Here is a 26,894-nt window from a genome sequence, read left to right as displayed (position 1 = left end):
GAGCTGGAGAGAGAGAATTTCAAGTAGGCTCTGTGCTGTCAGCACAGAGCATGGTGCGGGGCTTGGTCTCACGTGCCGTGAGATCATGACCTAAGCTGAGATCAAGAGTCAGATGCTTAACTGACTGAGCCATTCAGGTACCCCAAGCTTGGCTGGTCTTGGCTAGTAACTGCAGGGGAAATAGTTCAGTGATGATGGTTTTGAAGGTTTACTTGGGAAAAATTCCTCTATTGGCTAAATATTTCAACATGATGAGCATGGGAACTGCCATAACAGAACATATATGTGACCAATGTATTCAATTAACTGAACTCTGAGGATATAATCAGGAAAACAGCTTTGTTTTATTCCCCACCACTATTATAGTTACATAAATTACATACAATACTGTCAATTTCCAGTTGTTCTTTTTTTAAAGATAGCTCTCTCATCATATTAAAATCAAATACTGTAAACCCATCTTTTACTAATTTCAAGTTAAAAAGAGGATCTTACCTGGGTCAGGAGATCCATCTCTCCCAGCAAATTGCTGAACATTTGGTCTATATCTTCATTTGACTCACCCATCTGAAAAACAGAAAAAAAAAAAGCAGATATAAGCAATCTAATAAAAGCCTGGTCCCTGGATAATTGTTTCATCTCTTTATTTCCCCAAGAGCTGTATCTATGGACAAGTAAGTCGAAAAGAGAAGGCTATGGAGAGAAAGGTTCCTTTCAGCCCGAAATTCTATCCCTGACCTCTCTCCAATCTGCTTGGTCCAAGACCCAACCAAGCCCTAGGCACTTTCTCAGAGTGACAATTAGACTCTATTTTCTCAGACTAAACTAGTCTCCATGGGTCGAAGTGGACAAAGTGGGTAGCTAAAAAACCGGGATGGCCAGGAAGGGCAAGGAAGGGGACTTCAGTTAAAACAAGAGATGGCCACAAAACCATGGAACTAGCACATTCCTAAGTAGCAGACACACCTGAAAGAATTAGGTGTACATGCATGTAGGCAGGGAGGCATATATTTGAATCCAAGCAAGCCACTCAGTAAATGCTTGGGGTCAGACCACGCAAGGTAAGGAGGTGTGGGTCTATGTGTAAAAGTCTGAGTCAGGGAGGATGCAAACACAGCATCAGTGAACAGAGATGGGATAACAAAGAGGGAAGATCTCATTTTAGGTAGGTTGTTGGGCTGTATTTATCACAGTCTGAGAGGGAAAGACTGCTGCAGGCAGGTCCTGCCTCTGGTTGGGTAGGGGAGGAATACCAGGATCCACTCACAGGTGGTTTTGATCCCTCCCAGTCGCTTCCAAAACATTTGAACCATACCCTCCCTTTTTTAAATTACCTATAACATGGAGAAAAGAAAGTATGTCAACAAAGTACTCACACACTGTCCTCTCAAACAATTCATCTGGTATTCAAAATCTTGTGATGGATGATTCATTTATCACTTTAATTTTTTAATGTTTATTTATTTTTCAGAGAGAGACACACACACACAGAGAGAGAGAGAGAGAGAGAGAGAGAGAGAGAGAGAGAGAGAGCGAGCAGAGAGAGAGGGAGACACAGAATCCAAAACAGGCTCCAGGCTCTGAGCTGTCAGCACAGAGCCTGATGCAGGGCTCAAACTCACAAACCAGAAGACCACGACCTAAGCCAACGTTGGACGCTTAACTGAGTGAGCCACTGAGGCACCCCCATTTATTACTTTAATAAGAGGAAATTAGCAGGATAAACAACAAAATTCCAGAAATACCCATGTGAATTTATTTTCATCAGGATATTATGCAGTACAATGTGACAAAATAAAAAAATCCTTCAGATGAATTATTATTAACAGGGAAAGTTAGGAGTGTTAAGAGTATCGTGGTGAACATTTCATAACATATATAATTGTCAAATCACTATCTTGTACACCTGACACCAATATGATATGCAAACTATATTTTTATTTAAAAAAGTGTTAGCATTAATACATTTTAAATCTTTCATAAGAGAAAAGTAATCCACACAGAGTAGAAAAAATAAATTTATTTGCTGATCTGAAAAGTGCCTTCCAGTGTTACAAAAAAAACTCATAGAAAACAAAGATGATATTAATAAAAAGAACACTGCCATTAATGATTTCTCTTAAATCATTAAATTTGGAAAAACACTAAAATGATGAAGATAAAGTTTTGGAAACAAATGTGACAATGATGAATCAGAAAAACCTATTGAGCTCAAAGACCTTAGTTTCTCAGCGTGTAGACACCACTCATACATAGCGGGCTAGGACATGCCAGAGTGAATCACACACCTAAGATGGAAATAACTCAGAACAACAGCATTCTCATGACCTCTGCTGAAACTCTTCCTGTGTTCATCTGGTAAAAATCTTTCCCCCTGCCCTTTCATTCCTTTTTCCTAGAGTCTGTTGGTATTGGATTATTAAAGGGAGTCAACCTCAAAATCAGGCTGTAAATCTGCTATTGAATGAATCACAGTTTAAAAGAGTTTGTAACCTTGGTGAAAATAATGAGACATTTGAGTTAAGGGCCTTTTTAACATAAATTTGGACTGGAGAGGCTGGGTGGCTCAGTCAGTTAAGCATTGGACTCTTGGTTTCAGCTCAGGTTATGATCTCACAATTTGTGAGTTTGCACCCTGCAATGGGCTCTGCACTGACAGGTATGGTGCCTGCCTGGGATTCTCTCTCTCCCTACTCTCTGCTGGTCTCTCTCAAAATAAATGAACTTAAAAACATAAAGAAAACATAAATTTGGATTAATCTGCAAGTTCAACCATCTTACATATTTACCCTCCCTACAAGAAAACCTTATTTTTGGCATAGACAGAATAAGAGTTACAGGGATATATATGTATGTATATAGTGTATACACATACGCACACATCTAAGCACATGAAAAAATAGGGCTGCATCTATCTGGATCTGTGGTATCCTCCAAAGGTCAAAATCAAGATTAAAAAGACAGAGAGCCAAAGAGAGAAAGAGAACACCCAACCCTGATAGCTCAGAATGTTATTTGGGTCAGCAGTTCAAAAGAGCAGGGGTGGAGCAGCCTTACTGAGGCAATGGATTGCAAAACAAGCAATGTGCACATCATGATTGGGTGGAATTAACATCTTTTTGTGAGTATGTAATTTTTGAGTTCCTTTTGGGTCTGGGGAAGAATGACAAACTGTTGATTAAGAAAAACTGGAATAATACTTTACCAAATAGATTTGTTTTGATTTTTTTTTTTCATGGAAGGAAGGGAGTAGCTAGAAGAGGGGTGGGTCATTGAGGTTGTACACTCAGACTGAAATTCTACGTTAGAGAATCCCTGAATGACAACAGAATTTCCCATAGTGCTCAGTATTTCCTTAAGGCTCAAATTTCTAAGCTTCAGTTTTTATCCTCAAGTAGTTTCTCTTCTCCATGTATATAATTTTTTTTAATGTTTATTTTTGTGAGACAGAGAGAGAGGCACAGAGAGAGGGAGACAGAGAATCTGAAGCAGGTTTTGCACTGTCAGTGGGCTTGAACCCATGAACTGTGAGATCATGACCTGAGCCAAAGTTGGACACTCAACCGACTGAGCTACCCAGGTGTCCCTGTTCTCCATGTATATAAATCTCATAGATAACATTCAAATATACATATTTGAAAATCTATCCACACAATGGATTAACAATTCCAGCCATAATTTTGGGCCTAGATCAGGACAGATCTTACTTTATCTGTCAGAGTAGTTTGCCTCAAAATAGCCCATCCAGTATCTTACGGGCACTTCTATCATTATTGCCCTTCTGGTGCATTCTCATCCCACATGCCCTAACTTGGCTAATAGTCATTATTCACTTATTAGTCCGATTTAGAAACCTTGGCCTAGTCCTTGACTCCTCCCATTCTTCCATCTAATAGAACAAAAAAAAAAAAAAAGAAAGAAAGAAAGAAAGAAAAAAAATCCTGTTGGTTTTTTCCTGTAGAGCCCTCTCCTTTCCTTCATCCTTACTATCAAGCCATGGTTCAGCCCCTCATCAGCTCATCCCACCTCCAGCTTCCTAGATCCCCTGCTCAAGTCTCACTACTATCACTGCAAATTGGATGAATCTGAAATGCAGATTTGAGTGTGTCACTCTTTTGCTTAAAACCATGCCATGGTGATCATGATGAAGTAAGTGCAAAGAGTTCAGGTCTCAGCCTATCTTCCAAAGTCCTTCATAGCAGCCCTTGACATTGTCTGAAGAGACTTTAAAAATTCTCTTTGCCTTTGTATATGCTTCCCTATCCATGTATCCTTCATAAAATCCTAATATTCAAAATCCAGCTCTCATGTCAACACTTCAATGGTATCTTCATAGCCAGCTGGTAACCATATTTGTAAATCCTGGCCCCAACAACAACCTTGATAAGGTATTTCACCTTCTTAGGTTTGTTTCCTTGTCTGTAAAATAAAAGGAATAACATGTGATTCATAGGATTGTTGACATTTTGCAAGATACTATAGGGTTCTTGGCATAAGCACTCAGTAATAGCATTTACCATAGTGAATAATGCTCTTTTTTTAAAAAAAATGTTTTATTTATTTATTTTGAGAGAGAGACCGAGTGAGTAGGGGAAGTGCAGAAAGAGAGGGAGAGACAGAATCCCAAGCAGGCCCCATACCCAGTATGGAGCCAGAAAAGAGATTCAGTTCCATGTAAGATCACAACCTGAACTGATATCAAGAGTTGGATGTTTAACCGACTGAGCCACCCAGGCTTCCCAAATCATGCGTTTTTGTTACTGTGTTTGAACCTGTTTCCAGACTGGGAGCTGTTATTAAGTAAGGATCAGATCTCATTCATCTTTGTGTTTAAAAATGTTTTGGGGGCACCTGGATGGGCCAGTTGGTTAAATCTCCAACTCGATTTCCGATCAGGTCATGATTCTTTTTTTTTTTTTTAAATATATGAAATTTATTGTCAAATTGGTTTCCATACAACACCCAGTGCTCATCCCAAAAGGTGCCCTCCTCAATACCCATCACCCACCCTCTCCTCCCTCCCACCCCCCATCAACCCTCAGTTTGTTCTCAGTTTTTTTTTTAATTTTTTTTTTCAATGTTTATTTATTTTTGGGACAGAGAGAGACAGAGCATGAACAGGGGAGGGGCAGAGAGAGAGGGAGACACAGAATCGGAAACAGGCTCCAGGCTCTGAGCCATCAGCCCAGAGCCCGACGCGGGGCTCGAACTCACGGACCGCGAGATCGTGACCTGGCTGAAGTCGGACGCTTAACCGACTGCGCCACCCAGGCGCCCCATTTTGTTCTCAGTTTTTAACAGTCTCTTATGCTTTGGCTCTCTCCCACTCTAACCTCTTTTTTTTTTTCTTCCCTTCCCCCATGGGTTCCTGTTAAGTTTCTCAGGATCCACATAAGAGTGAAACCATATGGTATCTGTCTTTCTCTGTATGGCTTATTTCACTTAGCATCACACTCTCCAGTTCCATCCACGCTGCTACAAAAGGCCATATTTCATTTTTTCTCATTGCCACATAGTATTCCATTGTGTATATAAACCACAATTTCTTTATCCATTCATCAGTTGATGGACATTTAGGCTCTTTCCATAATTTGGCTATTGTTGAGAGTGCTGCTATGAACACTGGGGTACAAGTGCCCCTATGCATCAGTACTCCTGTATCCCTTGGATAAATTCCTAGCAGTGCTATTGCTGGGTCATAGGGTAGGTCTATTTTTAATTTTCTGAGGAACCTCCACACTGCTTTCCAGAGCGGCTGCACCAATTTGCATTCCCACCAACAGTGCAAGAGGGTTCCCGTTTCTCCACATCCTCTCCAGCATCTATAGTCTCCTGATTTGTTCATTTTGGCCACTCTGACTGGCGTGAGGTGATTGATCAGGTCATGATTCTTCATAGTTCATGAGATCGAGCCCTGAGTCGGGCTCCACACGCTAACAGTGCGGAGCCTGCTTGGGATTCTCTCTCTCCCTCGCTCTCTGCCCCTCCCCCACTCGTGTGTGTGTGTATGTGTGTGCGTGCACACACTTCTCTCTGTCTCTCAAAATAAACAAATAAACTTAAATGCTTTGTTGAAAGCCCAGAGAGAATAAATAACCTCCCAGCCTAGTGGGAAGAAGTGAGCTAAGGCTGAGGTCTCAGACCACACAGAAAACTCTATTAATCCAGCTTCTATGCCCAGACGTGGATCCTGCTGCATTGCACTCAGACATGCGACATTCCAGGGCTGGACAGTCCTTGGGAGGTCACTAAGTCCCAGGATTCCTTTAACTATCAAGACATTTAAACAGAAAGTCTGCTTCTAAAGCTGCTGTCACAGCTGTAGGATTGTGGAACCTCACTCACTAGAGCAACAGTTCACTTTTTTTAGTGCTAAATGAATGAAAACTGAAATTTATACCAATAAACTCTATTGGTAAACACAAAGGTTTCATTGGGGCTTATATATACTTAGGCCTCAATCAGTTTTCATGCTCACAATTTTTGCTGCTTTGAGAAAAATCTAATAGCTATCAGACAATTTGGGTGACATTATCAATGGCATTCTTTCTTATCTAATTAAATTTGAAGTCAGTTAATGTTTCAAGCAGTAGGTTAATTAACCAGTATTTAATAAGAAAAAACAAGTTATGTCTTCTATCTTAATTATTTATTTATTCACATTATATATCTAATTAATTTTAACCATATAAACATAGATTTATACCATAATTCTGAATGAAAATGTAACAGCTTAATTATATAGTAATATATCAGGTTATCTCTTAGCACTTTAACATATAATTAATATATATGTGTTTTGCTATTTACATATAATTATCTGCTTTTGGATTGCACTGGGTTTCAAAATAGAGAATAAATAATGTGTATGTGTGTATTTGATGATGCTATATTTTTTATTTTTCATGTATTTAAATGTGAATTTGCTAATCTGTAAAATAAAAATGAACACACATATGAACATGTTCAAGTACTCCCCTCATATATGTTATACTCTCTTGCTGTGAAATGAGTTTTGAGCATAATAGTATTAAAGGGGTTATTTGATATATTTAAAACTAAAAGATTTACTCATTACATATACAATTTTGAATATTAAACAAAATTGATAATAATACATTTACAAGCATTTTTCATAAAATTGTACCTTTCACAAAAAGTAGTTAAAAAAAAAAGCCTTAAAAAGGTCTTTAAAAAAGTGCTCCTAACAACTTCTGTATAAAATCAAAAGGTTACGATTTTTTTCCTTGTGATTATCAGTTCTTGGCTTTACAGAAATGATGTATGCGGTGGCAGTCAGCATCAGTGAAGAACCTTGTGTTATACACAGTTTTTATAAGGTGCTTTTGTCAAATGCCTGCTTTCTTGTAAGCACCAGATCAAGGTATAAATTTGTAGATGGGTCTAATTTGAATGCTTACAAAGCTCACCTTTTCAGCTATGCTCTTAGCTACGTCTAATCTTTACATGAATTTAGATACTGGTACCAAACACAGAATAAAAGAATATCTTTTAGTAAAATTAAAATAATAAAATAACTAGGGATGAATAAAAAATTACTTTCCAATCGTTAAAATGAATCGATTAAGTTCAGACAAGTTACAACTGGTCTCCAAAATTCCACCAGAACAGATGCTTTCTCTCTCTGTTCTGTGCATGGCTGTGGGTTGAGAGAGAGACGAATCTCCCTGTTCCTTCACCTGCATGATGATCACAACTATTCACACACAATTAGGTGTTCTCCCTCTGTGCCACAAATTGTTCTTGTGCTTTACATGTACTGACTGATTAGATTCATCCTCACAACCACCCTGATAGGACACTTTTATTTTCCCTATTTTATAGATGAGGAAACTAAGGCTCCTAGAGGTTAAGTAACTTGCCTGAGGCTACACCATTCAAGTCAGTCAAGAAGCATTTATTGACCCCAGACACTGTTAACAAACATCTGGAAGAGTTTTCCACAACAGTATTTCTCTTCGTCTATATGTCAAGGATTAAATATCCAGACTTTATCTACTTACTGTATGTCTTCTTATTTTGAAGACAGTTAAAAATGTTTGCATCTTTGCATTGAGGTTGTAATTTTTTAACTTTACCTGTTATCTTTGGTTTCTTTGTACAGGTAAGCAATGCTTTGAGTCTACAGCTAGATTACCAGAGCCTAAATATAACTAGAATTAATAAGAAAAAAGAGTTGAAAAATTAGAGGCTCTCTGTCCATATGAATTGGCTTTGGTATTTTTTTTATTATTTAAAAAAAATTTTTTTAATGTTTATTTATTTATTTGAGAGAGAGAGACAGAATGTGAGCAGGGGAGGGGCAGAGAGAGAGAAGCAGACACAGAATCCTAAGCAGGCTCCAGGCTCTGAGCTGTCAGCACAGAGCCCAACACGGGGCTCGAACTCACAAACCATGAGATCAACGACCTGAGATGAAGCTGGACCCCCAACCAACTGACCCACCCAGGCGTCCCTGGTATTTTTATTACTTTTAAATTAAAAAAAAAATAGGCCATGTTCCTTTTTTTTCCAAGTGAAAAAATCAGCCTACACAATTACAGATATCAAAAAAGAGAAAATTAAAAAAAAATTCTGTTAATTACAGGGATCACACTTAGTATGGAATAAGGAGTGTAGAATCCAGAAGATCCCAAATGCTGGTGGGAACTATGACATGACTAGTGTACAGTATGATTGGAAAATAATTGACAATATTGAATTTTACCTGATTCCTTCAGTGTAGTTTTTTTGCAAAATGCAATGAAAGCACTTATCAAGAGGAAGTGGTTCACAGAACAACACAGCACATGGTTAAAGGTTCTTGCAATGTTTGGGGGAGGGGGGAAGCTGAAGCTTCTGTGTAACATAAAACAGGAAATAGAAGCATCTCTAAATTACACATAATATCAAGTAACACTCAACAAACATCTAAGATGGAGAAATCTCTCGTCAACTTAATAGGCTTTATACAGTACACCTGAATAAGTGAAAATTTTAAGCAATAAGCTAACAGCTACTAAGTTAATAGGATAATCACTATGATCACATGAACAATACAAACCAAACACAACGATCATTCACAAAGGAAATTCTTGTGCATGTTGGGGATATGCATATATATGGTAATGCAAAAGGAACAGTCAAGACAATAGGATTCTTTGGTAAGCAATACTGTGATGGCAAGAGTTCCGTGGAAAAAACATCTGTAAATGAAAAAGGAAACATGAAATGATATGATTTATTTCAATAATTTAAAAACCACTATGGAGGTGCTTTGAAAAACCTTAGAATTTGTCACAGTATACACACACACACACATACACAGAACATGAGATGGGCTACCATATTTTTTTAAAGTATGATTTTTAAATGTATTTATTTCCAAATTGCTTTGCTTTTGAGTGAATGCAGGGTGGAGAAGGGCAGGGTGCTGCATTATGCTAAGTTAAGTTCCAGGGTAGGTGAAAAGTGAGATGGCTGTAAAAACCCAAAAATATTCAATAGGATAAGAAGTAAACAGCATGTGACAAGGGAAACAAACTCATATGAACTCAATATTTTCACTTCCATCTGTCCAGATGGCTTTTCTGTATCTTGGGGAGACAAATTGTAGACTATTTTTTACTTGGATATACATAGGCTGAAAAGGGAATTTTAAAATCTCGAGATTTTTCTCAAGTTGCCTTTTAATCCTATTTTGAGTATCCATATAAGGAATGGGGATCTGCTTTTGTATTTGGGATCCACTGTGACATCAAACTAAAGTAACAACATAATTTAGGTTTTTTTAAGAGACAAAAATAAAAAATATTCACTAATTTGTAGATAAAAACAATGGATATTAATTTTCATACAGAAAACTCCTGTGAATATTTCTCTATATTCACCATCTCCTACTCATCTGGATTTTCTCCTAAATCTATCCCGCCATGGCTGAATGTTTGTGTCCCTCCAAAATTTATATGTTGAAATCTAATCCCCAATGTGATGGTGTTTGGAGGTGGGGACTTTGGGAGGTAATTAGGTCGTGAGGGTGGAGCCCTCATGTTGGGATTAGTACCCTTGTAAGAAAAGACACAAGAAAGCTTGTTTCCTCTCTCTGCTTTTTGCCATGTGAGGATACCAGAAGATGGCCATCTGCAAACCAGGAAGAGGGCTCTCCTCAGACACCAGGTCTGCTGTTGCCTTGATCTTGTACTACCTGGGTCCAGAATTATGAGAAATAAATGTTTGTTGTTTAACCCACCTAGTTGCTGGTATTTTTGTTACAGCAGCCCAAACTGACCAAGACATATCCCAACAAGGACTTTCATGTTGCTAAATCCAATGGTTAACTCTTAGCATCTTAAACAGCATTTATCATCATTCATTGATCACTCTCTCTTAGAAATATTCTTTTCATTTGGCTTTCATAAAAGCTTTCCTTCCTGCTTTGCCTACTAACAGAGGACGACTGACTTGAAGCTAATAAAGCTTAAGCTTCAGGGCTCCTCATTTGTAAGTCCCTTGTAAGACTGTATTTCTCTTCCAGCACCCCAGCAGCATGGAACACAGTTATGGTGGGAGATCATCCTTGTCATGGTTCCAGGGCTTAGAATGGGGCCAATGGGTGCCAGCACTACCTCCAGTTCACTTGGACTCCAGCAAAAGCTGGATCCTTAGTAGATCTCACGGACTATGGACCCCATCGGTTCCGAGGAGAAGATGTGATGGAGACATTGTTCTGCTCTGCTCCTTGCATGGGGTCACCTTGACTGAGGCTTCCTGGCCACCTTATATTATCTCCAGGACCAGCCTAGCAGTTGGGAGGTAGCAAGAACTGATGGCTGTATGGTCCTGGCTGAGCTGGACCAGCTGCTTCCTAGGCCACTGGGAGCCATGGGGTGCCATGCCGTATCTAGTGACAGCAAATACCTCAATTCTCTGAGGTCTTTCTCCTGAGTAAGACACAGTGTCAGAGTAAGAAACCACAGAGGAAGTTACAGATGAGGCCTTACCACAGAGAGCTATGAGACCAAGATATAGTTTTTCTAAACTATCAAAAATAAAATTAATTTTGTGCAACCATGCTGGAGGAAAGACTAAATTGTCTATTACCTCTATAGAAAATTATATTTCAGATTCATCCTCATACAGACAGGTGATCAAAAAACATGCAGGTAAAAATGTATCAGGCAGATAATTAGTAATAATAAAAATAAGTGTTGCTTTTTGGATTTTGTTATGTTTGTGGTATGTGTTTTTAAAAAATTGGTAATTTGTTGAGATTTCCTATCTCTAAATAAATATTTTCTTGTTAATTTTTTATTCATAATTTTGTATTCTGTTTTCTAAAGAGAGTCTCCCCCAAATTGTATAATATTTAGGCCCCAGAGACCCTGGAACTGTCCTTGCCCACATCACTGGCTTCTTATTTGAGCCTCCTACATTAGTTTCTTCTCCTCTCCTTGATCTAGTTTTCCTCTTGGCCTCCATCTACAACTATTCCCTAGGTGACATCATGCTGCCTTAGGCTTTAAATATCATATACATGCTGCCAACTCCCCAAGTGTATCTACAACCCAAACTTCTCTCTTACTTCACACATTCAACTAGTACTTAGCACTGCCCCGCCCCCTGCCTCTCTGATTTTATCTCCTTTAACTCTCCACTCACACCAGCCTACAGCTGTTCCTTGAACACTGTAGGCACGCATTTGCACATGCGCTTCTCTGTCTGGAACACCTGTTCCTCACTTACTTAAGTGGCTTGCTGTCCACTGCTGTTAGGTCTTTGCTTAAATGTTCCCTCCTTACTGAGGCCTTCCCCGACCTGTTTCAAAATCAACTCTCTTGCACAACTCCTGTTTTCCCTGCTTATATAGTCTCTCTGGTAAGCAGAGAGAACATAAGCTATATGAGGTCAGGGATTTGACTGATTTTGCTTACCGCTGGATTCCAGCAAGTAGGCCAATGTAGATACATGATAGTGAATATTTGTTCAGTGAATGGATGAATACAATTTTTTAAATTAAAATGTAATACATTCATATATTCATTTAGGCTTCATGAGGTCAGGGTTTACCTTTATACTTCTAGCGCTAAGCACAGTGCCTGCCTTGGTCATGGAAGACCTTCAAAAGCATTTACTAAATAAATTAATGATTTAAGAGAGAGCAGCAGAGGAGAAAAGAAGCTAGGGGGAAAGACAGATTTAAAAAAGGAAAATGATTCTACAACCATTGCCCTACTGGATGGCAAGAATAAATAGTGGAAGTTGACACCAATGGATGAAAGATGGCTGGGGAATGATACTGACTCAGAGTAGCTCCCTACTCTGCTAAGTCAAGTTCCAGGGTAGGTGAGATGGCTGAGTAAGACTCCAAAATGCAAGACAGTAAGTAACAAAGATGTTACTTAACCCTTTCAAAGGCTGTAATTTTAAATGTAGAAATTGGATGGACCCAACTTTAACCAAATGATCAAACTTAGGATCATCATTGATTGGACAACCTGACACCACTGCTCCTGATGTGATGCACTGAGGACATGGTATCACCATTATAATGCTGCTGCTAACAGGCTGAGTCTAGTCAAGAGGAATCAATCAGACAAATCCAAATTAAGGACATTCTGCAAAACAACAAACGACTGGTTTGGACTCTTCAAAGAAAAAAGATATTACAGGGATAATAAAGAAAACTTGAATATGGCCTATGTATCAGAAAATATATTAAATCAATTAAATTTCCCATGTGATAATTATACCATGATTGCATAAGACAAGGTCTTTGTTCTTAAGAGATAAAGTGAAAAAAAATAGAGCAAATACAATAAAATGTAAATAATTAGTGAATCTGAATGAAGGGAATATGGATGTCCATTACACTATTCTTGCTTTTTGCTGTTGAAGTTTTGAAAGTTTTCAAAATGAAAAGCTGGGGGGAAAAAAAGAACCAGTCTTTTAAGCTAGACAGACCTGAGTTTAAAAACACAAGGCAAAACAAAACAAAACAAAACAAAACAAAACAAAACAAAACAAAAATAGAAAGAGGAACAAGGGAGAATAAAAAGTAGAGGCAGGCAAAGACAATATAAAAGAAAAAAAAATCTTTCCTGTGAACTGATACCATCATCTAATTCTCACAAAACCCATGTGGTGGTAAATATTTCTCCCATTTTCACAGATGAAGAGCATGTGGTCAGGAGTTTGAGATCACACAGAAACATAGGTGGAAAATACACTTAGACTCTCACAATGCATCCTCCAAGAGATGACACACATTCAAACACACACAGAGAAATGTAACTCTGTAGTGTGGATTACTTCATGATTTAGTTACCTTAAATCTTAAACACAATACTTACTTATGTACTGTCTGTTAAAGTTTTGTATTTTTATATCCTAAGCATGTATATCAATCACCTACTTTTTTTTTTCAAGTAGGCTTCATGCCCAATGCAGGACTTGAAATCACAACCCTGAGATCAAGGCCCAGGATCAAGAATCGAATGCTCCACTGACTGAGCCACCCAGGCACCCCACCTTTCTTCATTTACAAATAAAAGTTCTAGATATTTTCATATTATTATTGGGATGAGCTATTTCTACAATTCAATGCCAAAGTTCTCAGATTATAATTTTCAAAGTGAAAAGACACTGAAATGGTAGATAATGCATTATGAAGGATTGCCTTTTAGGTACCAGATGCCTACCTATCAAAAGTTTCTATTAGAATTCAAGAGAAGTTGTTTAACTTCCAACAGTACTTAAGATAATAAAGAAAAATGAATCTTTGTATTTAACCAAATAAGAAATATAGAAAAATTCACAACCTTCTTTGATAAGCCTAAAAGTTATACTGTGAACTCTAAAGGTTTTAAGGAACATTGTATGGCCTTGGGTAATGAACAGCTGGGTGTCCTGGCATGCTCTGCACATCTTAACATCTTTAGATTCTCCATTTTAAGAAGTTTTATTTGTAATACTAACAAGAAATGATATGTAATTCTATGAATCACTTTGTGCTCTTAGGTCTTAAAATTTTCCTGAACATTTAATGCAGCATCTTCCCACCTCCAAAAAGAAAACATTAATGAGTTAATCAATGAAATATGACAGTAACGTTGAATGTTCTAAAGATGAGAACTGAAAAATGACCTTTGGCTTTAATACATAAAAGTAACTGGTTATCTCTGGAGCATTGAGGGCTTCCAGAAGTGACTGGGAAATAGAGATAGCAACACAGACAACAGCACTTACACATGCTGCCTTCTCTATCATTGAGAATTCTTCTGAAGTCACTTTCATGGCTCCAAGTATCTTCCATGTGGATGTGCTGCACCATCATTTAATCAGTTCCCTATTGTTGGAAATTTACAGTTTGCTCTTCTTTTCAAAGATACGATGCTATGAGCCAGATGTCTGCATTTGCAGAAAAATTATATGCAGCATGGCTGAACAATAAAACTGGAGATATCAACCAATTCTTGACTTTCTGTGGGGTGAGGAATTTTCCATTTCTGTGTCGTGGTCAATATTCTGCACCTGTCACTAAGAAATCCCCAAAGATTGGGGCTCTTGGTAATGATAAGGGTCAAATGTGGTAAACTCTGCATTAATAAGCTCAAGCAGTGTGTGCCCCACTGTGTCATTTATTTCTCTCTGTTTAGAACTATTTGCAGTCATTTCTGTGACTGCTGGTGTTTGCAAAACCTACTAGGGTGATACATGCCATGGAAAAAATTTACATCAGAAAAATCTGAGGTATATTTAAGATTTTTCAGTGACAACCCAGTTTTAATTATTTTCCTGAGTTTCTCATTAAAATTTCTGTCTTCTTCAAAAATGCTACTGACAATACTTTTCACTCTATTTTATTTTTTAAAAATTTTTTAATGTTTATTTATTTTTGAGACAGAGAGAGACAGAGCATGAACGGGGGAGGGTCAGAGAGAGAGGGAGACACAGAATCTGAAACAGGTTCCAGGCTCTGAGCGGTCAGCACAGAGCCCGACGTGGGGCTTGAACTCATGGACCGCGAGATCATGACCTGAGCCGAAGTCGGCCGCTTAACCGACTGAGCCACCCAGGTGCCCCTTCACTCTATTTTAAAGAAAGGAATTGAATTTGTACTCCCCCACATTTAAGATGATTCATCCCTTAACTAAAACAAGAAAATATCTAATAGTTTCCTCCTAAACCATTTTCCATATGTATCCAGCGTGCGGTGTGTGTGGGCTTCGATTTTGTGTGCAGCTATCTCCCCTCCATGACATGTGGGCCCATCTAGGTGGGCCTCAAACAGCCACTGAACTGCAAGGGGCAGACAAGATCCTCCCCCAGGGACGAAAACAGAGACTAGAACTGGAATGCCTGGGTTCAAGACCCAGCACTGCCACTTACTGCTGTGCAACATTGGGCAAGTTACTTCACTTCTCAGTGTGTTAGTTTTATCTTTGAAAAGGTATGAAAAAAAGCTACCTCATGGGGTCAAAGTGAGAATTCTATAAATTAATACATGTAAAGTGCAATTAGAATGGGCCTGGCTTAGATGGAAGATCTCAGGAAGTGGAGATCCTCATACTATTAAGCAGTCAGAACTACAGCCATCTTTTAGCCATCCAGAAGGCTGATGTGCAAAGATGCAGGCTGAGGTTGGACACCGATCATGGTTATGAAGAGAAGGAGGGCGATGACAGCATGGCATATTGTTAGAATCAATGGTCTTCAAACCAGGCTCCTCCCTCTTGCCCCATCCCTTCCCACCAGAGAAACCACTTGGCCCAGGGATGTTCTTGGTTGCAGCTGGTTGGGGTGTGGAGGCCATGAGTTGAAAAAGGAACAGAGTTAAAAAAAACACAAAGACTGCATCTTCTGAGACCCTAATGGAAACCAAGAACACCAGCCTCTGCTTTGTGGAGTATGCTGGGACAGCCTAGGGTAACAGCTAAGGCCACACATTTCTGTGCATTGAATTTTGACATCAGCTGGTCACTTACCACATGTGGGCTCCTGCATTATTACTTATCACACCTAGTCTACAGGTACAGCATTTAAGATTTCTCTCTTACAGTGTCAGAAAGCACAACTATAGAATGAAAATAATGAACCTGAAAACACAGAATGGTCTAGAGTTCTTTGTCCACTGACTAACAGTCTGGAAACCAAGGAAGAATGGCATCACCAGGCTATTTTGAGGAATTTCTGGAAGATGTTAAGGAGAAGGGACTATACAGACTGAAAAATGAGTGCTAAGGAAACAGCAGTCCAATATGAGTCTAGAGGGGGTCCGGTTAAGATAGAGCTAAGGAAAACACCAAGCTCAGGATCATCAAGGAGAGAACCCAGAGACCACCCCCCCCCAATTGGAGGAGTAATTATTCAAAGGACTGAGTGCGATGGGCCATTTTATTTCTATGTCACAAGGAAAAATGAGCTGCCACAATCGCCCCAGTCTAAAATCAGCAAGAATCCTTGCCTTAAATAACATGGGAGAACTGTTTCACTAGTTCCTAAGCAGAGCATTGAGCCTCCGAAAACAAGTAGAGCAGTGCTTTGAAAGTTGGGGTTGCATAACAGACAGCAGATTCCAATCCCACCAGCCAACTATTCAATCAATCAATCAATCAATCAATCAGAAAGAGTGGGAAGAGAAATGTCCACATTCATTGAAATGTGCTAAGAACTCTTATGTGCTCCACCTCCAGCACAAAGCCTTGCTAGCCTCAGTAAACAGCCCTCAAGGAGGGCTGACACTTAATGTCTCACTGTCATCCAAACCAAAAAGATAGCTGCCTATTATTCCCTACATTCATTTATAGAACCTCACAGTCAGCTTCTTAGTCAAGAAAGAGGGTTGTTACAGCTGCCAAGTAAATCCACATCATTTTCCTATATTATTCCAGCCCTTTCATTAAAATTATGAATCAACAACCAAGGGTGATGAAATATTTGAGGAAAAGCAAGAGCATGGGTGCCTCAAGACTAAAACCAGAATACTGACCCTGGGGAGACAGAGTTGATGAGAGAAATGGAAAAGGAATTAAAAAAAAATCCCAACTGATGCCTTCAGAGTTTTAAGATGACACAGCAACAAGTAGAGGTTGCTATTAAAAAAGCAATCAAAAATAAGAAAACAAATCATTATTACTTACAAACATAAATGCAAAAATCCCAAATAAAATTTCAGAAAATTGATTCCAGAAATATATTAAAAGAATAATACATAACAACCAGGAATGCAAGAACAGTTTACCAGCAGGAAATATATTAATTCACTAAATTAAATATTAAATTGTAGACTATATGGTGAAAAGGTAGTTGGTAAAAATCTGATATACATTTTTGGTAAAAACCCCTTAGCAAGACTGAAATAGTTGGTGCTTTCCTTAACTTGATAAGGGCATCTACCAGAAACCAATGGCAACTATTATTCTAAATGTAAAACACAAAAACTGTTCCTATTAAAGTCAGATACAAGTTAAAGAGTCTCATCATTACTGGTACTATTTAAGTTTATTCTGGTGGTCTCAGACAATACAGAGCCAGAATAAAGATTTCAAATTTATAGATATTTTGTGGCAGAATCTGACAAACTATTTCTATAGATGGACAGATAGTAAATATTTTAACGGAAAAGGTGCTGTAGACAACCAGCGATGGCTAGTGGCAGTAAAACTAACTTTCTCTCTTTTTTTTCTTTCTTCATTCACTCACTAGAAATATTGAATGTTTAATACGTAAATATTAACACACCATTGCACAAACAATGGGCCAAACAAGAAATCAAACAGCAAATCAAAGTAGGTCTCAAAACAAAAGGAAAAGAGGGGTGCCTGGGTGGCTCAGTCAGTTAAGCACCTGGCTCTTGATTTCAACTCACGTCATGATCTCACAATTCATGGGACTGAGCCCCACATCTGACTCTGTGCTGAGAATGTAGTGCCTGCTTGAAATTCTCTCTCTCTCTCTCTCTCTGCCCCTCCTGCACTAGCATGTGTGCACGCACGCTCTCTCTCTCAAAAAAAGAAAACACAATATTCTAAAACCTATGGGATGCATCAAAAGTAGACACAGTGAAATTTATGCTAGTGAATTTATGTATAGACACAGAATTTAAGTATAAGACAGAATTTAAGTCATGTATAGACAGAATTTAAGTATAGACACAGTGAAATTATGCTTCTTGTATTAAGAAAAACAATTCAAATAAACAACCTAACATTATGCTGCAAGGAAGTGGAAAAAGAAAAACTTATCTGAAATTTAGCAGAGGAAGAAAATAACAAAGAAAAATCATAAATAAATAAAATAGAGACCAGAATAAACAGCATACCATTGAAAGTAATGACCTGTTTTTCAAAAAAACCCCACAAAACTGCATTAACTACATTAAGAAAATAAAAGAGAGAAGACTCAAAAACCAAAATTAGAAATGGACGAGAAAATAATGTAATAGATAACCACAGAAACAGAGTGTGATAACAGATTACTATAAACAATTATATACTAACAAATCAGATAACTTAGAAAAAAAAGACCCAATAAGTCCTAAAAATACACAAGTTATCACAACTGAATCATGAATCTTGAATACAAGAAACAGGAAGTCTTCTTAGACCAATAACAAGAATGAAAGTTGAATTAGGAATCAAAAATTTCCCAGCACAAAAAAGCCCAAGACCACATGGTTTCATTGATGAATTCTACCAAACATTAAAAAAATAATCTTTATCAAAATCTTACAAATAAAGGAATAGAGGGAACACGTTCAAAATCATTCCATGAAGCCAGTACTACCCTGATATCAAAGCAGGATAAAAACAATACGAGAACAAAAAACTCGTTTGTCTGATATAAGTAGTGCTACTCTTTTAACATCCATTTGTTTGATGTTTCTCCACCCCTTCACTTTCAATCTGCAGGTGCCTTTAGGTCTAAAATGATTCTCTTGTAGGCAGCATACAGATGGATCTTATTTTTTAATCCATTCTGACACCCTATGTCTTTTGATTGGAGCATTTATAGTCCATTTGCATTCAAAATAATTATTGAGAGATGTGTTTATCTTATTACTTGCTTTGTCATTATTTCTGGAGATTTTCTCTTGATCTTTTCTTGTCTTTGTCACTATTGGTCTCTCCTTTGCACTACAAGAGTCCCCTTTAATATTTCTTGAAGGTCTCATTTAGTGGTTACAAACTCCTTTAGTTTTTGTTTGTCTGGGAAACTCTATCTCTCTTTCTATTCTGAATGATAGCCTTGCTGAATAGAGTACTTACTGTTGGCTGCAGATTTCTCCTATTCAGTACTTTGAATACATCATACCACTCCATTCTGGCTTGCCAAGTTTCTGTTCAGAAATCTGCAGCTAGTCTTATAGGTTTTCCTTTGTAAGTTAAGGACTTCTTTTGTCTTGCTGCTTTTAAGATTTTCCCGTTATCACTATATTTTGCAAATTTAATTACAATAAGTTTTGGTGTGGACCTGCTTTTGTTGATTTTGATGGGTGTTCTCTATGCCTCCTTGATCTGGATGTCTGTTTCTTTCTCCACATTAGGCAAATTTTCTGGTATTATTTCATGAGATAAATTTTCTGCCCCCTTTTCCCTCTTATCCTCTTCGGGAACTTCTATAATATGAATGTTATTACGTTTGATGGAGTCACTGAGTTCCCTAAGTCTATTCTCATGTTGCATATTCTTCTTTCTTTTTGGTTAGCTTCATTATTGCCCATTATTTTATCTTCTAGGTCACTATTTTTTTCCCCTGCTTCTTCCAGTTTGCTGTTCATTACATCAAGGCTGTTGCCAATCTCATTTATTGTGTTCTTCATCTCTTTTTCTTAACTCTTATCTCTGTTGTAAGGGTCTCATTGATGTCTTCTATTCTTTTCTCAAGCCCAGTGAATACCCTCATGATTGTTGCTTTACATGTTTTTTAATGTTTATTTATTTTTGAGAAAGAGTGCAAGCAGGGGAAGGGCAGAGAGACACACACAGAATCTGAAGCAGGCTCCAGGCTCTCAGCTGTCAGCACAGAGACCGACATGAGGCTTGAACTCATGAACCATTAGATCATGACCTAAGCCAAACTCAGATGCTTAATCGACTGAGCCATCCAGGTGCCCCATGGCTGTTGCTTTAAATTCTCCAGCAAGCATGTTACTTATATCTGTTTCATCAAGATCTCTGTGGCCTTGTTCCATTCTTTCATTTGTGATAAATTCCTCTGTCTTCACATTTTGTCTGAGTCTCTGACTTGTTCTTCAATAAGGCCTCTTGTCTCCCTTTAGTTATGTAGCTTGTTCTGTCAGTCCTCAGGCCTATCTGTGGAGTATTTAGGATGATTTGATAGTTACCTAGTTGTGTTTGTGGGACAAGAGGAGTCTACTCCATTGCCATCTCTGATCTCAAACTTCATTTACAAAAGCACCATAGATTTGTCGAATAGGCAATAGGGAAAAGATGAAATTAGCATAATTGTAGGTGACATGATTGTATACATAGGAATATAAGCAAAAAGTAAAATTAATTAGAAGATGTGACATAAATATATACAAAACAATAACATTCCAATATATTCAGCAACACGTTAGAAAATGATATGGCAAAAAAATCAAATTTATAACAGCAACCAAAACTATGAAAAATACAGAAATAAATAATAAAAAAGTTGCCAATTTCATATAGAGAAAACTATATAGCATAAAAGAAAACTTGAACAATGGAGATAACATGTTACTAGAAAGGAACATTCAATGTGGTGAATTTTATACTCATTCTTCCTAAATGAATATAAAATTTTTGCGATTTCAATTAAACTTTCAGATGGATTAAAACAAATTTAAAAAGCTGACAAACTATTAACTTCAACTGAGAAATAAAATATTATTCTTTTTTTTAAAAATTTTTTAAGTTTATTTATTTTTGGGACAGAGAGAGACAGAGCATGAATGGGGGAGGGTCAGAGAGAGAAGGAGACACAGAATCTGAAACAGGCTCCAGGCTCCGAGCTGTCAGCACAGAGCCCGACGTGGGGCTCAAACTCACGGACCGCGAGATCACGACCTGAGCCGAAGTCGGACGCTCAACCAACTGAGCCACCCGGGTGCCCCTAAAATATTATTAAGTAATAACAAAAAATATATTTTAAAGAAAAATGTGGTACTTTAAGATATACACAAATAAACCAACAGAAAAGAGCAGAGATCACAGAATTTAAATATATGAAAAAGTTGGCAATTAATAATCAGCAGAAAGAAATTACTTAATAAATCACTATCCATTTGGAAAAAAATAACATCAGATCCCCACTTCATCACCATACACATAACAAATTTGAATGGAGTTAAGAATCTCAGTGTAACAGTAAAACTAAGAGTCATAGAAAAAAGGTTTTTCTTTCTCCCCTTCCTAACTCTCTCCCTTTCCTTCTTTATAATTCTGTGGCAGATACTACTAACTGGCTTTCTGAAATGCTCTCTCCTAGTGCTTTGTATGCTGTGTTCCCATAACACTGAAGCTGGAAATCTAGACACGCTATTTCTCAGACTCCTTTGCAGTTAGGGTTCTACTTGTGATCAAGTCAAGGAGACACGCTGACATGAGATCTGCTGGGTGGAAATGAGCAACTTAAGTGAAAGCCACATGCGGACAAACAGAATCTTCCAGGGGCAGTTATCGTGTCCCTTCATTTTACTTTATATTTTATCTTTTTTGAGTTTTCATTTAAATTCCAGTTCATTAACACACAGTGTAATATTGGTTTCAAGTATAAAATGTAGTGTCCTTATCATGAGACTGAGTCGTAGATATTGGTGACAGTGAGGATTCACCAGAACAGTTCTGCAGGTACAGTTGGGCATTTCCCCTGCCTGTTATTCCTGACGGTTAACATCACACTTAACTCCCTGGCCCTCCCAGTTTTGTATGCAGTCATATGCCTTGTAATAAACTCCTTTCTGTTTAATCTAAAAGGGATTCTGTTTTCTGATCATTACAAATAGTGAGGTATTTTCCAAGCATGGCCTAAAATCTAGGTGCTTTAAAGAAGCTACTTCTTTATATTTATTCATTCATCAATATTAAATATCTAATATCATAGAAATATTCATTCTTTTTGTTTCACTTATTCAACCTTTAGGAATTTAATTCAAGGAAATTTTACATACTATGAAAGAACTCTTTATGCCTGAAGGTGAAACTGCAGCATTATTGGAAATTAAAAGCAATTTAAATATCCAACAAAATGGGAAGAATTAATTATTGCAATGCACAATGGGTTTTTTGTTACTATTAAAAATAATGGCTATGGAGACTATAACCATATATTTAAGTAAAATAAGCAGGATACAAAATAATTTATATTCTAATATTACAGTAATGTAAAAAAAAAAACAGGGGCCGTGAAAAAAAACTAGAATAAATCAATATGTGAAATAGTGCGTGTATTAGGGTGCTGGTCTCCTTTTCCCTATTTTCCAAATTTTCCATCATGTACCATTTTCATAATTTAAAATAGAATTAAGAGTCACATTTGGGTTCAGGTCCACAGAAGTGACCTAAAGGGCATGCTGGCAAAACCAGAGGTTAAGACATATACATTTAAAATTGAGATACTATTGGACATATAACATTGTGTATCTTTAAGGTATACAATGTATTGATTTATATACTGCAGTATGATCACCACCACCGTTAGGTAACATTTCTATCATGTCACATAATCATCATTTCTTTTGTGTGGTAAAACAATTAAGATCTAGTCCTTTAGCAACTTTTAAGTTTATATTACAGTATTGTGGACTGTAATCAATGTGCTGTAGATTAGATCTCCAGGACTTGTTTTATCTACTGGTTCCAAATTTTACGCTTCAACATCTCTAGCTCCAGGTAAACACCATTCTACTCTCTGTTTTTATGGGCTTGACTTTTTAGATTCTACATATGAGAGATCATATAGTATTTGTTTTTCTGTCTGACTTCTGTCACTTAGCACAGCACTCTCAAGGTGTATCCATGTTGCTACAAATGGCAGGATTTCCTTCCTTCTGATGACTGAATAATATTCCATTGTGTATATATACTCCACATCTTCTTTATCCATTCATCCATTTGATGGACACTTAGGTTGTTTCTGTATCTTAGCTGTTGTGAATAATGCTGCAGTAAGCATGAGAGTGCAGGTATCTCTTCGAGACCCTGTTTTTGTTTCCTTTGGATATACATTCAGAAGAGAGATTGCTAGACCAAAAGATAGTTCAATTAAAAAAAAATGCTTAAGTTTATTTATTTTGAGAGAGAGGGCATGTGCAAGAGAGGCAGGAGAGAGGGAGAGAGAGAGATTTCCACGCAGGCTCCACACTGTCAGCATGAGGAGCCAGATGTGGGGCTTGAACTCACAAACCCGTGAGATCATAGCCTGAGCTGAAATCAAGAGCCAGATGCTTAACCAACTGAGCCACTCAGGCACCCATAGGTAGTTCCATTTTTAATATTTTGAGGAATCTCCACACTGTTTTCCATAGTGGCTGAACCAATTTACATTCCCAACAGTGTATAAGGATTCCCCTTCCTCCGCATCCTCACCATCACTTGTTATCTCTTGTCTTCTTGACGACAGCCATTCTTACAGATGTGTGGTGATATCTTGTTGTGGTTTTGACTTGCATCCCTGATGACTAGTGATGTTAAGCACTTTTTCATGTACCTGTTGGACATTTGTATGCCTTTTTTAGAAAAATGTCTATTTAGGTCCTCTGCTCACTGTTAAATGGGGTTGTTTGTTTTGTTGTTGTTGTTGTTAAGTTGTAGGAGTTCTGAATATATTCTGGACATATCATTTCCTTTGTGTGGTAAAACTTACCTGCTATATGGTTTACAAATAAATATTTTCTCCCATTTCATTAGGTTGTATTTTCATTAAATTCCACTGTGAGGGCTGCTTACAAAAAAAAAGGAAAAGGGACTCTTCTCCACCCCCTCTGATTGTGACTTTACTCTCCAAAACATTGCCAGGATCAATCTGAGGTGGACAATTTGAGGTGGAAAGTGTATTGCAATAGTTCCTTGTTTTTCTTGCCTAGACTCTAAACATTCTTAGTGAAAAGAAAATTCAAATGAAAATATATCCTTCATGTGTTGTTTCTGATGGTTGAATCTTATGACTCTTATTATTTATTTATTTATTTTTTTAATATTCATTAATTTTTGACAGAGAGAGAGAGAGAAAGAGAGAGAGAACAAGCAGGAGCGGGGCAGAGAGAGGGAGACACAGAATCCGAAGCAGGCTCCAGGCTCTGAGGTGTCAGCACAGAGACTGATTAGGGGCTCGAACCCATGAACCGTGAGATCATGACCTCAGCCAGAGTCAGACACTCAACTGACAGCCACCCAGGCACCCCAAATCTTATGATTATTTTAATAAAAGGTATTTTATTTGTTTTTTGTTACTATGCTTAGTAACTTTCCAGGGAGTGTTTTTCTTGTCAGAAGCTAATTATTTTTGTTAGTTCTCCAGAACAACAACTGCAATTAAGAATTTAGCTTTATTTGTATAGGTTCAGCACTGACTCATTATTAAACAAACTTTCCAGCCAAAAATATATTCTTTTATATATACAAATTGTTTTGAAGACTAAATCAATGTTCTATGGAAAATAATACTTAAGATTTGGCTTACAAAATTGTGACCTCAGCAATGGTTAACATATTTCCTCTCTATATTTGGCTGATTAATGGGAAAATTATATAATATAGAGGATCTGAGTAAAAAATCAGGCTTTGCCTTAAAAAAAATAGGCTTAACTCATAATATTTATTAAAAACTCATCATGTATCAGAAAATCTCAATAAATTCCCCAAAGAAGAAATTGTACAGGCTGTATTTTCTGATTAAATATAATAAAAATAGAAATTACTAATAAAATATTAAATAAATAAAATAAATCCTTAAGAGAAAAGCACTTTACTAACAACTTAAGGATCAGAGGAGAAAATTTCAGAAGACAATTTCAAACTACCTAGAAAATTACCATCGTAAAAGGTACACACACACATATGAGAGTCAAGTTCAGATGAAATTTGGAAATTGGGAAATAAAAAGAATAAAAGCCTTCCACAATGATAATAATTAAAGCACAACAACAACAGTGTAAGAATAAAACAGACAATGATGGAACATAACGGAAAGCAGAAATATATTCAAGAATATTAAAGAATTTGGTGCTTTATAATCTTACCAGAATGGAAACATAAAATGAAATAAGGTCTTAATGTTTTTGGCTAGCATATTATAGTCTTTGTTTTGCACCAACTTTACCACCAATAACTTATTTTAGAACACTGCGACTGTCCCGTGATGCCCTGATATAAAAGACATAATACACTGAGAGACAACTTGGATTCATTTTGTTAAGGACACTGAGAGAAAAATGTGGTACCGTGCTTGATTAATTTCTTTGGTAAGGTGTTCATGGACCTTTCCAGACAAAGGTCTCTGTAAAACTTCTAAGAAACCACCCATTAAGTCCTCACACTGTCCATCCCATGCATCTTCCTGTTGTCTAGGCGGCTGCCTTGGCAAAGGCATGACAGTAAAAATATCCAGATGTCATCAATATGAACAAAGATGCAGCTTTAACTACTTTTTGAAGTAAATTATTTAGAAAAGTGATTTAGATATTTTCTGTGATCCTGGATTAACTTTGGGGTAGATCCTCCCTGATCTTTGTTTTCTATTATCTAATAGAAATATCTAATATCTTTTTATTCCTATTATCTAATCTCTGTAGATACTGTGGCAGAGTGGAGCAGAAACATCTCACTTATCCATGTCTCCATCTCTCTCCTCACACTGAGCCAGCCGGACACTTAACTTCCGTTGTCTGCAGGGCATTCCCACAAAGGGTGGTGGTTCAACCACAACATGGCCCCCTTCCAGCTTCCTCTTCTCCACCCTGCCCCTCACCCCACCCCTAGTTTGCCGATATAAGTTGTGGCTCAGCAAGATGCAAATTAGAACTTATTTTGGGAACTAAGGAGAAAGTCGGCACAGCTCTGGGTGAAAATCAGATCCCAGGGAAGATCAGAGTAGTGAAGTGAGGCTGAGACTGGGTATTTGGGCAGAAGACACTCAAGTTTGGTGAGCAAGTCACCAGAACTGTGGAACTTAAACAGAAGCCCCACATTAAGAAGTGGAGAAGCAGATGAGACACAGGCAAGAGCAAGCTCAGTGAAGACATACAGGGTGGGCTAATCTAATAGCAGTGGTCGTCTGCGAAGATCACACTCAGCCTTCCTGCTAATAGGAGCCAACTAGACATGACTCTCCCTCTGCCCACATAACACCCCAACTCCCCCCCACCAAACCAGCCTACATTTGTCTTAGCCTATAGTACAATTATCTCCCCTCAGCCACATTCTCAGGAACTTCAGGGGCATCTTGTTAGCCTCCTGTTCCTGAGGTCCTCACCTGGGTCAGCCAGGGTGTCTTGTCAATGCAGCCTTCCTAATGCCCTTGAACTTGTCCTATTCTTTCCACACTACCACCCTCGTTCAGCTCCACCATAGGTCTTACCAGGTCTCTGCCATCTGCTTACTATTTATCTCCTTACCTCTAGTCTTTCCTTAAAGCCAGTATCTAAAATGCTACCAGAGTTTTCTTATTAAAACCCAGTTCTCTGGGGCACCTGAGTGGCTCAGTTAGTTAAGCATCTGTCTTAGGCTCAGGTCATGACCTCACAGCTCCTGAGTTCGAGCCCCACGTCGTCGGGCTCCTGTGCTGACAGCTCAGAGCCTGGGGCCTGCTTCGGATTCTGTGTCCCTCTCTCACTCTGCTCCTCCCCCGCTCATGCTCTGTCTCTCTCAAAATAAATAACCTTAAAAAAAAAAGACGTAACTCACATAACA

At 37.9% G+C, this 26,894-nt stretch overlaps 1 protein-coding gene across 1 annotated transcript in view; it reads right to left on the bottom strand.

Annotated features, from left to right (window-relative positions):
- LOC122473933 (amyloid beta precursor protein binding family B member 1 interacting protein) overlaps positions 1 to 26,894 on the bottom strand; it is a 103,233-nt gene that overhangs the window by 61,246 nt on the left and 15,093 nt on the right. The window contains 1 exon segment of the mRNA XM_043564790.1: positions 496 to 567. Coding sequence (XP_043420725.1) covers positions 496 to 567 — 72 coding nt within the window.

Source organism: Prionailurus bengalensis, chromosome B4, assembly GCF_016509475.1.
Source record: "Prionailurus bengalensis isolate Pbe53 chromosome B4, Fcat_Pben_1.1_paternal_pri, whole genome shotgun sequence".
In the NCBI taxonomy this organism is placed as follows: domain Eukaryota; kingdom Metazoa; phylum Chordata; class Mammalia; order Carnivora; family Felidae; genus Prionailurus; species Prionailurus bengalensis.
The sequence above is the reverse complement of the archived record's forward strand: the minus strand, read 5'-3'. Positions and strand labels throughout refer to the sequence as shown.